This window comes from Brassica oleracea, chromosome C4 (genome assembly GCF_000695525.1).
Source record: "Brassica oleracea var. oleracea cultivar TO1000 chromosome C4, BOL, whole genome shotgun sequence".
Classification (NCBI taxonomy): Eukaryota; Viridiplantae; Streptophyta; class Magnoliopsida; order Brassicales; family Brassicaceae; genus Brassica; species Brassica oleracea.
In genome coordinates, this window is record NC_027751.1 from 14,884,330 (window position 1) to 14,896,503 (window position 12,174).

Below are 12,174 nucleotides of genomic sequence, written 5' to 3' on the forward strand. Positions count from 1 at the left end.
AATTTTGTTATCTGTGATTTAAAGTTTTTGTTATAAAAATATACAAAAAAATATATATGAGTAGAAAGACTTCATTTAATATATATATATATATATATATATATATATATATATATTAATTTCATTTAAATTTAATTATATACCATATAAAATAGAAAGTGATTGTTTGAATTAATGAAATTTATTTATGTGACCACATCAATTTAATTATATATGTAATAGTTACTGATTTTTTAATTATTTAATATATATTTATTATTTTATAAATATGTTAAAGAACATATAAAATATAAAAATAGTATATATAATGTTCGTTCCGCGCAAGGCGCAGATCTTAACCTAGTTCATATATCAAATTTAAGGAATTTTTTACCCGTACATACTTGTACATACTATATCATTAACATTACCATATGATCAAAGTTCACGTATGTTTTTTTTATATCAAAGGGTAAATGATTTGCCAACATAGTGTTCTCATTTGTCTCTCGCCTCCAAAAAATCCATGACAGGGGATATGTATGTATCAAAGAAAAAAAACTCAAAAAGTGATCTAACATGTTCTGCTTTTAGGGGGTAAACAAAGACATTCTCAACTTTTGTCATTAACTACAATACTAATTTCAAAAGCTTCGGTTAAAAAGATTTAAAAAGTAAAAGACGAAGCAAATGGATGTTACCGTATAATCTGTTTCGAGCAAATTTTCTTCTATATATTCTTTTTGGGGTGGATAATTGAGGGGAAAGTGGGATGTGCAAATGGCTTAGGAGGATTCTAGGGTATACTTTATTCATCGTCATTTGAGACTAAAGCAAATGAGAAAGGCTTGAACTTGTAACCATCCCCATGGAAGAACTTCCCCATGAACTCAACCCAGTGAAGACGCAGAGCATGAAGAAACGCACTCAGTGTTTCCATCATCAGAAGTATAAACGCTGTTGCAAACGCAAACACCACTAATCCGATTAACCTGATCAAAATGTTCTCATACCTGTTTTGCAAAATTCGGCGATTAATTTGTAAAATAAAAAAAGTGATAAATTAAGTTTTGTAAAAAACATGAAACTAAAACTACTACTCACCCCCAGGCAAGAAGAAGAACTTTCTCATAGAAGACCGTCGATAATTCCGAATGAGCCAAACTGTAAAACGTCCAAGAAGACTATTAGGAACAAATCTGAACATAAATAAATGGTCATATGGAAAAAAAAACAAAGCAGAAAGGTTTACCTAAGAGCCCAGAGACGAAGGTAAGATGCTGTGTTAGAAACTGAACCTAGAACAAACTCTATGGAGTGAATCAATTGATGTACAAAAATCTCGCTGAAGTTGAACTCTTCTTCCTGATGGCCTCTAGCTGAGCCTGGTTCTACATCCAGATCCACCTCAGAAGTACCAAGAACACCGTACGTGCGACCTTGAAACCTCTACAGAAACAAAATTTTCATTCATTGTTAGGCCCCACAAACAAAAATAGATGCAGTGAAAAGTTTAAAACGGGAGATACCTCCATGTGAATTTTCCTGAGAGCAAAGGGTTTAGGAAAAAGCATCCATGGGACAGCGATGAATGCCATAAGCAGTAACAAAATCTGCAGAATAGTGGTTAAGATGAGTAAGGATGGAGCAAAAGCTTATGTAGCTTTGGATTTAAAGTAAAGAGAGGAGGAAACTGTGCCTGAAGTGGACGTTGGCCCCAGAACAACTCATTTTCACCAAGTTCTTCAGTTGGACTTAGAAACATGTAGATCATGACATGATACAAGTCTGCTTGAGATCCAGTGCACCACTTGATGATGATGAGTAGTGATAGGTAACCGAATAAGCTGTTCAGGAATATCATCTGAGGTATGAACTGATACCTGATGATGACACATCACAAAGACATACGTAAGTTAGAAACAGGGAAAATTAATTCAGAAGCTTGGGAAGATAATAATAAAGGACGAACAAACCTTATGTCCAGCGAAGAGCCGAAGAATCGAGCATTGAAGAAACTTAATATTAGTCCCAAATTCATCTGAGCAATTCCCAGCAGGATAGACATCTTCATCTTAAGCGAGTTTAAGTAAGGCAATTCTGAACGACTTCCACGCCAACTAGGATCTACGCCAAACGGGTACGGATCACGGTACTTGACTAAACCAACCGTGTACGCATCACTAAATAAAAAAGTAATATGCATATCAGCAACAGGTAGACTAATAATAAAATACATGACTCCTCACTTGATCAAATTCAAATATTTTACATACCTACAAGTAGTATCTCTGCATTTGTAAGCTGAACCACCAAAGACGTGGAAAGGAACAGAAAAGAACTCATTGTAGATAAGCCCACAATATATTGAAAAAAGTGCCATTAGTAAGATTACATAGCGGCCTCCAAATAGCATCTCCATAAAGCTTCCGAGTTTCTAGTAACGGTAAGACACAGAAAAACCATACCAGATAAGTAAAAATTTCACACAGGAAATGATATGCGTACCACAAATGCATCTTTTTCTCAAGTTAACCTTTATATTAGAGTGAGAATGTAAGCTAAGTGTAGTTACTAATTATCAATATATTCTACAGAAATTCTGAATAATTGTAAATCACCGGAAACTGCATCAAGATCTGAGAGCAGAAAAGTGCAACATAACTATTGTACATCTCACTTCAGAATCAAACGTACACAATCTCAATCGGCCACTAACCAAAGCAAAACAAAACTCTATGTTATGAATGTTTTATTCAACTTGAAAAGTATTCACCTTATGCTCGAAGCCAGTAATATAACTAGTTGTTATTCAATTAATACAAAAAAAGTTGGGCGCCAACAATACCTGCGAACTTAGCTTCCTTTCACGGGTAAGGAGATACAACGCTCCTAGCAGCAAGCATAGACCATGACCCCAATCCCCAAACATAACAGCAAACAAAAACGGATATGTGACAACTGAATAAACTGCCGGGTTCGCCTCTTGATATCTTGCAACACTGCCAAGCAAGCATAAAGTCGAGAATACATGAGATGGTGAGCAGCGGAAATAAACTGGCAAAGCAATCAACAATAACTTGATTAAGAAGATACGATACGAAGAAACTTCAGTTTTTTAGAAAGCAGCCAGTTACTCTTCTAAAATAATTTATGCATGATGAGGGAAACACAGGTCCATACACTTGCATCTAAATGATAAGGGGGTTTCATGCTCGTGGACATTACGATGGTGCCAGATTATGCTAGATAATGGAACTAACCCGTAAGCATCGATAATCTCCTGGAACGCATTTGTAAGTTTGTTCGTTCTGAAATAGGTGGGAGGTGATTCTACCGCTTGCATTATATGAAATATAACGCCCACTTGTGAATTGCTGTCGAAAGTGGCTCGCTGAAGGACCTCATGAATCTGCGCAGACGTTGCTGATGAATGGATTGCACTTGCAAGGAAATAATAATAGTTATGTAAAACGGAACAAAACATTGCATTATACCTGGGTCTTAGCAAATGTGGGGCACCAACCTTCGCCAACAAGGCATTTCTTGGTTACATCAAAATTTAGCATGTTCAGAGTATCATAAACTGCTTTTTCTCTCCGAACCTAGAAGCAAAATGCCAACTAAAATCATGGCTGTTCCATCTATGGATCATACAATCTCCCATATACTTAACGAAAAAGATAATTATAAAACTAACTGCAGATGCTATTTTTTTACCGTGGTCATCCATTTAGTCAAGCTGTAACCAACAGCATTAAGAGCATCATTCCGATGGCGAGTTCCAGCATCTAGAGTGGCTTCCAGATCAGAGAGTCGGGATAAAACCTAACACCAGATACGTTGATATTTTAATGTGATGCAGTAACTAACAGTCACTAGCACTACTGTTCAGGATACGAAATATTGGTATTCTCCAAATAACATAGCGTGACACAGAAACTAACAGTCGCATATGACTCGGACATAAGCCAACGACAAAATCATATGAACAAGAAGAAAGCAACTTCCAAGAATTATTAAGAAAAAAAATCGCACAACAATATCTTAGAACAGCGCTCTCTGACTGAACATAAAAAGAACAAATGTTGGAATATCCAACTTACTTCTCTCGTAAGCTGCCTCTGCTTTGTTGTATCCTCGGGGACAGGATAACAATTTGCACCAAATGCTTCACATATTTTCAATATTTTTGTCCTTGCTTGCTCCCCAGAAAAGAAAACCACAAATACAATTTTCTCCACCTATAAGCACAAAGCCAGCTAGTAATAAGCATCTCACTGAAATAGGAAATGATTATTATCGAGATAAAGAGAATATGCTGTCTGAGAAAATAAGAGATCATTATCACCATTTCTGATGTTGAAGGATCCATGATCTCCTCATCAGAGGGTGTTTGGTTGAAAAGCATATTGCCTCTTGTTGCACGAAACAACATTCTTTCAAACCTAAGAAGTTTGTCTTTGTTAATGATTCCACTAATAAATCTCAGTCCTGATTGATTCAAGGGTTCGGGCCTCATTTCCTGAGAAGAAAATAACTGAATTCTTAGTAAAGATAATTTGAGATTCCGAATAACAGCAGCAAATGGAATCTTTGAAATGCAATCACCTGCTCTAGTAAAGAGGAGGTCTCAATAAAACCGTTATTTGAGTAGGTGCCTTCATGTAGTTCTGTTTCATCTCCAGTTGCATGAGCATTACTTGAGACGAGGAAACCATTGGCCTAAAAAGAAATAAATCATAGAAAGAGAAGATGAGAGCCTATCTTAACAGATAAAAATTGAACGAGAACTGAACAACAGCTACTGTACTACACAACAATGTGAACTGGTCAAGAAAATTTCTAATTAATATAAACTTGAGTAAGAAGGGCGAATACACGTACCTTTTGAAGAACTATCTTGAATTCAAGAAGTTCGTTATATGTCTGCCGAAGCTTTTCACTGTTTGAATTCATTTCCAATACTTCATGCTCGTGATCAGCAAGTTGTCTCTGCCGAAGAAAGCAATTGTAGATACAAAGTGTTACAGGAAGGTATCATGCCTCATCCCCCAACAAAAGAGGCATTAAAATAGATCATACCAAAGACTTCTCATCAGAAAGAGAACTAGAAAATTCATTTCTTACCTCCAAATCTCCAAGCTCAATGTACGGTTCTAGTTCATGGCGTGGTGAACATCTTAGACCAGCTTTATCAATTTGGTCTTTGAAAAACCGAAGCTTCCTTGACATCTCACCACATCGTTTTACCTGTTAAAAGCACCGAGAATTTGCATAAGCAAAGGAGCTCATATACACACAGCTACACCCAACTCCTAAGAAACTGTGGAGACAATTCATCTTGAAAACAAAAAGAAAATCAGAAACTAAACTGTTCAAGAAACACTAGCACTATATAGAAGAGAAAACATATAACTAAGGAACCAATTTATTCAAAGCTGAGCAACATGTCCAGTTTCTCACTGTGGATAATCAAGGCTTGGTAAACAATATCAACCTGAGTTAATATAACACAATAGACTAAAGGAGTATACGGTTATACTTTCAAAATAAATGAAATCTTAAGAAGAAATCTATTACAGAATTTTCAAAACAAGGTTAAATAACCACCATTAATTATGTCGGTGACACCTGAATGAAGCTACATTCTTCACTAAAAAAATCCTCTAACAAGAACCATCATATTTTCGCCAGAGTTTCTACTGAGCCTAATACATATACTGACATGACATCCATATCAAGCCAAATTTGCACACAGCATCAATATAGTAGACACCTATTACAATAGAGGTCGAACCGAATGCTGTAAAAATTTAAAGAGAACGTTGAGTGGATACCTGATTAGCAAACGTCCGCTGAAAGGGACTTTTATCTGCATTTAGCTGTCAAGGAAACGAAGATAAGAGTGTATCAGATTCTTCAAATTCAACAAATCTCATTCGTAATCAATCCAGCAATCAATCTCAATCTAGTTCAAAATTTTCAAAGATCATCACTATCCACTCGCTGTGTGGAAGTAACGCATCACTCAAGAGCGGATCAGAGATAAATAATAATAACTCTCGCTACATTGTGAGATCAAACATCTCAATCTTCCACCGATAGCTAATCATCTAAACGGAGATGGCAACAGATTCGATCGATTTGTTAAAGAGAAGAAGGCGAATCTGAGGATTCACAACAACAACGACACTCACGTCGCGAAACTGTAAGAGGCCGAGCTCGCCGAGATAAGTGACGCAGCGGTGAGCGGACTCGACGGGGATGATAAGCTGGACGAGCGTCATCTTCTCCGAGCGCATCAGATCCATCTGCGGCAACTTGTCTAAGAAATCGTCCATCTCTCTTCCTTGTGCTATATCGCTCACTCTCCCCGATCAGATCTGAAATTTGTGTTCCGTCGAAGATCTGTGGAGCGGAGTTCAGTTTTTGTTGCCGTCGACAACTGCCATGAGAAAACGAGGATTTGGCATCTCCAATTTGAAGAAAAAAAAAATATGTTAAAAATAATAATTGTTATTTCGTTCACTTTCCTTCGGGCAAAAGTTTGGCGGATACTAAAATTTTAGGGATTTTATTATCGGTTGGATTCTGGAAAGTCAAACAATTAGCTAAACACAAAACAAATGTTATAAAAAAAAAAAAGAACAAGAGTATTCTTGATCAACAAAGATTCAGAAAAACAAAATCATTAATGTTGAATCCTAAAAACAGTAATCGAGTTTACGGATCCTTAATCAAACAATAAATAGTGTTTAGGGATCCAAAGGTTTCGTTTATTGAAATGTTTAAGCTAAATACCGAAAGAAATGATACAAAAGAAATGAACAAGTCGTACAAAATGACTAACTCAGTCGTTAATAGATGTTTTCTCTCGATGTTCTGTGTGTGTATTGTCTTTTGTCTTTCTCTCGCGCTTCTATAGATTTTTCTTCGTGTCGACTCCATCTTCTCACATCATTACTCATCTGGTTTGGAACAGTGTTCGGCGGAGTTTTTAACAGTTACGTTAGGCACCGTAGTAGGACGTAACACCTCTCTCTCTCTTTCCTGACATTCGGTTGCGTGTATCAGGTCGTTCTGACGGATTAGTAAGTTGGGTTCTCGATGGGTCGTTCTTCCTATCCTTGCGGTGGTTATTCTACTGGGCCAAGTCAACTTTCGGGCATTGATGATAATCTGATCCCATATCCAACAATTAAGATCGATTAGAATGTTGCGAGATATATTGGATGTATTAGATTATAAAAGAGTTTAAGAACAAAGAGTTTTATGTGGAAATGTATTTTCACAACTGTATATATTATATATACATATGTAAAACAAAATCAAATCAGTTGATTAGGAATTTCTGGAAAAATTGAAACGATTTTCATATCTATATTTTCCGCCCTTCCAGTTGTCAATATTTGCTATCAATGACAATGAAGGGTGCTTGAGTTTATATTTTCGTCTTTCCTAGTAATTTCAAGCTGAATCTGTGTAGATTTGGTGGCGGATCTTCTTTTCAGCGGTGCATGTTTCGGCGCGTGTCCAGAGGCAGCGATCCTTTCACGGTCATGGTGTTGTGAGGATAATGCTATGTTCTCATTTTTTGGGGGCCTATGGTTCTTTAGAAATCTTATGTGATAAACAAATTATTTTGTAGTGACCAAAGTTTTGCATAAATTTGTAGAAAACTTTTTGAGAAGTGTTTTTACAATCACATAAAATCTCTGAAATCTGGTAAGAAGCATGCATAGGTTAGTGTTGTAAAGCAACTCCAAATACAAAAATCTTCTATCATCGGAAGTTTTTTTTTTTGGAAAATTCAAACTTTTCAAAATGTTAATTACAAAATTAACATAATTATCAAAGAGAGAAGACTTTTAAAAAAAATCTCTGACAAAATAAAAAAAAAATCTAAAATCCAAAAATAATCCAATAATTTACAGAGGAATACTATTTACAAGAAGTCTGTTAATTGAACATACTTCTTGAAATATTTATTTTGTAAATTTGTAATTAAAGATTAACCTGAACAAAATTTCTGAAAGAATCTACTGGGAGAAACCATTCTCATGCTGGCAGTCCGTTAATTTTCGTTAGTTTTTGTAATGCTTGCATTTTCTTAGGTTTATCCGTGCTGCCAAAGTGCCAAGTCGATAGGCTCCTCCACCTGTTGTATCTACTTCTTTTTCTCATAACAACATGTTACAAGATTTTGTTTTTGTATACTGTATTTATGTTATATTTTGATACTTCTTGACACCACCAGAACACATTGTAAAACTAGAAGTTAGTAGAAACAATCTCTCTTGGTCCAAAAAAATGGATTTTCTACGCTTTGGCAGAAGGAGACAAGTAAATACAATTTCAAAAAGGTTCCAGTGGGAGGATGCTTAAGATAGACAAGTAAAGACTATCATGTACACAGTTTCAAACCTGATCAAACCAAACCAAACCATTTGCTGCTCTGTTTACATGCAATCTCTTTGGTTATTGTGTTTCTTTCATTCAAAAGTAGAGAAGATCAAAAGACTTACTCTGTGTTTTTCAAACCTTTAACCACTCAAGACAAGACACAAACCCCAGCAGAACCTCGATGACCCACTTCGCTTTTGGGTCTCACCACTCAGCAAGAATCTACAAACCAATTTGCTAGAAAACTTTGAAGTGACCTCTTGGTAGGGTTCAAAATTCTGTCTAAAAGAATCTCCTGGCCAGGACTCTATGACATCAAGACTTCACTTTTTTGTTTGGTTTTCACTAAGAAGCCTTAACCCCATCTAGCTGGTGCCCTTGCAGTTTTTTTGAAAGTTAATGAAGAACAAGAGAGATAATGCTCAAGAACAAGAAAGAGAGAGAGAGTAACTCAAGAGTAAGAGAGATAGAGTAAAGAAGGATTGTGTTTCATTAATTCATTTAGTTCACAATGTTACAATACTAAAAGGCCCAGAGATGGGATACAAACAAAGAGAGAAATAATAAAGAATGGTGCTGCAAGATGAGCTGAAAGGGACATCTCCTCAACAACTCTTTCTTCCTCTCTCCTCTAAATAGATCATGTGACTTTAACTAATTTAGAAGTCCAACTTGTCTCTGATCTTACCAACGGTCTGGTTGACCTTTGAACACATCTTGGACGAGTTTGAACTTGTAAGACTGGTTCTCAAGTCTGCTTCTCAAGTCTGGTTCTATATTTATGTCAATACTCTCCCCCAAGCTCAACCATAACGTATGGTTGAGCTTGGAACCCATGAAGACATCCCTCATTAAAAATTCTTGAGTGAAAAAACCCAATGGGACAAAAACACACAAGAGGAAAAAGAGTAGATGCTTCATGGCTTAAGAGGATCATGATCTAGGCAAGTCCATGAGTCTCAATCTTGGATGGATGAACTCACAGACTTTGGTGCTTGCTTCTTTGGTGAAGATATCAGCTAACTGGTCTTCACTTCTAGTGTAGCAAGGTAGAATGATCTTCTGCTCCACAGCTTGTCTAAGCTTGTGACAATCCACTTCAATATGCTTTGTCCTCTCATGAAACACTGAGTTTGAAGCTATATGAATGCCTGCTTGGTTATCACAGTGCATTGTAATTGGTGTTGTTGTCTCTATGTCCAAGTCCCTTAGCAAGTTTCTGATCCAAATGAGCTCACTGGTCAGCTTCCTCATTGCTCTATATTCTGCCTCAGCACTTAAACATGATACCACCTTCTGCTTCTTGCTCTTCTAAGTAACCGGATTGCCTCCTATGAAGGTGCAATAACCAGTAGTAGACCTCCTGTTCACTCTATCTCCAGCCCAATCTGCATCACAATATCCCACAATTTCAGTGCTCTTGTTGCAACCCATCCAAACACCTTGACCAGAAGCCTCCCTTAGATATCTCATGATCCTCTCCACCATATTCCAATGGTGAACCTTTGGTGCTTGCATATACTGGCTGACTTGATTCACAACAAAGCAGATGTCTGGTCTTGTAATGGTGAGATAGATCAGCTTTCCAACCATTCTTCTATAGAGCTTAAAGTCGCCAAAAGGAGTGTCCTCAATCTCCCCCTCACACAAGACTTTGTTACCCTCTTCAAGTGGTGTCTTAGCTACTCTTGCTCCAAGCTTTCCTGCCTCATTTAAAAGATCAAGTTTGTACTTTCTTTGAGATAAGAAAAGCTTCGCTTTAGAGCGGCATATTTCTATCCCTAGAAAGTACTTTAGCTCACCTAAATCTTTAATATCAAAGCAAGATTTAAGAAAAGCTTTAGTAGAGATGATACCCTCTTTGTTGCTTCCTGTGATGATGATATCATCCACATAGATCAGAATCACTACAATTTCTTGCTTGCTTGTGAGGGTGAAGAGAGTGTGATCAGCTTCTGAATTTACAAACCCTCTTCCATTGAGAGTTGTACTCAGCTTGTGATACCAGGCTCTTGGTGATTGTTTTAAACCATAGATGACCTTCTTTAATCTTAGGACATTTCCTGGCTTGACCATGTCTTCCATACCAGGTGGTGGTCTCATGTAAACCTCATCCTCTAGCTCTCCTTGTAGAATAGCATTCTTGACATCCATCTGCCATAAATCCCATTCCAAGTTCACCGCCAAGGAGAGAACAATCCTTATGGTGTGGAGCTTAGCTACTGGTGCAAAAGTATCCAGATAGTCTTCTCCATAGACTTGAGTGTATCCTCTTGCAACTAGCCTTGTCTTTCTCCTTTATGGCTTTCCATTTGCCAAGTACTTGATGGTGAAGAGTAGGCGACTGGTGACTGTTTTCTTCCCTTTGGGAAGCTCAGTTTCATACTAAGTATCATTCTTGATCATGGCTCCAACGTCATCTCCAACAGACTCTCTCCACTCATCATCCTCCATAGCTTCTTCATAAGTCTTTGGAACATATTCTTGATCCATGTTGGTGATGAAAGCTATATGCTCTTGAGGATAGCTTGCAAAGGAGCAAGTTGCTTGGATAGGATGAGCCACTGCATTACTGTTGAAGTATACTCTGGTGTCAACCCACTTGGATGGTTTCCTCACTCTAGTACTCCTCCTCAATGGTTGAATCTGCTCTTCTACCACTACTTCTTCTTGTCCTTGATCACCATCATACTGATCTTCAGATTCAGCTCTATCTTGATCATGAACTGATGCTGAATCATCTTCTGGTGTTTCTGGTGTTGATTCATGCTCATTGTCCCCCTCAGGATCAGGATGGACTGGCTCAACAATTGGTACTACTTCTTAATTGGTTACATCCACTGGTGTTGATGGAGAGGTTCTAGGCGCCTCACTGCTCTGAGGCTTACCAATTCCTAAACTTTCCAGGATGATCTTCAGGTTGTTTGCTCTATCAGATTGTCCATGTGAGAGATCCCTAAGGTTTTCCCAGCTCTTCTCATCATAGTACTCCTTTGATTCCACAAATTTGACATCCCTTGAGACCATTACCCTTCTTGAGTCTGGCAGGTAACACTTGTATCCTTTCTGTGTGTGAGAGTATCCTATGAACATAGCTTTGATACTCTTGGGATCAAGCTTGGTCCTTTGCTCACCTGGTAGCAACATATAGCACACACACCCAAACACACGCAAGTGATCAATAGGAGGCTTAGTTTTGTTCAATACCTGAAATGGGGAGACATCTTTGAGAACTCTGGTTGGGATTCTATTGCTGAGATAGCATGCAGAAACCACAACATCTCCCCAAAATCTTTTTGGAACATTGGTGTGAAACATCATGCTTCTTGCAACCTCCATATGATGACGATTTTTCCTCTCAGCCACTCCATTTTGTTGTGGTGTGTATGGACAGCTTGTCTGGTGAATAATTCCATGTTTTTCTAAGTGTTGTTTGAAGGCATTGCTAGTGTATTCTCCCCCATTATCAGACCAAAAAATTTTGATTCTTGGAATTGAAATGGTTAGTTACTTAGTTTTGGAAGTTAATAAAAGCTTCTAAAACTCTATCTTTACTTTGAATCAATTTGAGCCAAGTATATTTTGATTTCTCATCTATGGATGTCACAAAATATTTATGGTTTTCTCTAGAAACACAAGGTGTAGTCCAAACATCAGAGTGAACTAGATCGAAACAATTCTCATAAATAGTCATAGATGAAGGAAAAACAGATTTATGATGTTTACCAAGAATACAAGCCTCACAAGTTTCATTTTTAAGAGATAGATTAGGTAACATCAGTTGCAAAG

At 37.3% G+C, this 12,174-nt stretch overlaps 1 protein-coding gene across 1 annotated transcript; it reads right to left on the bottom strand.

Annotated features, from left to right (window-relative positions):
- Window positions 1–417: 417 nt before the first annotated feature.
- On the bottom strand, window positions 418–6,506 carry LOC106342816 (V-type proton ATPase subunit a1). Its single transcript, XM_013781851.1, has 18 exons — window positions 6,180–6,506; window positions 5,820–5,864; window positions 5,110–5,232; window positions 4,867–4,974; window positions 4,591–4,704; window positions 4,331–4,504; window positions 4,086–4,223; window positions 3,700–3,807; window positions 3,477–3,584; window positions 3,243–3,391; window positions 2,828–2,981; window positions 2,256–2,416; window positions 1,956–2,162; window positions 1,679–1,862; window positions 1,509–1,592; window positions 1,232–1,428; window positions 1,084–1,143; window positions 418–992 (listed from the first exon to the last, which is right to left on the bottom strand). Exons 1-18 carry the CDS (start codon window positions 6,321–6,323, stop codon window positions 788–790), a joined length of 2,463 nt encoding a protein of 820 aa, XP_013637305.1. The 5' UTR covers window positions 6,324–6,506; the 3' UTR covers window positions 418–787.
- Window positions 6,507–12,174: the final 5,668 nt, after the last annotated feature.

Excerpts from the sequence above, each read along its gene's own strand:
- LOC106342816 (XM_013781851.1), bottom strand. The coding sequence starts at position 6,323 with ATGGACGATTTCTTAGACAAGTTGCCGCAGATGGATCTGATGCGCTCG. Across the intron at positions 4,705-4,866 it reads TCAAGATAGTTCTTCAAAAG|GCCAATGGTTTCCTCGTCTC; the intron begins GTACGTGTATTC and ends ATTTCTTTTTAG. Across the intron at positions 2,417-2,827 it reads AAAGGAAGCTAAGTTCGCAG|AAACTCGGAAGCTTTATGGA; the intron begins GTATTGTTGGCG and ends TACCGTTACTAG.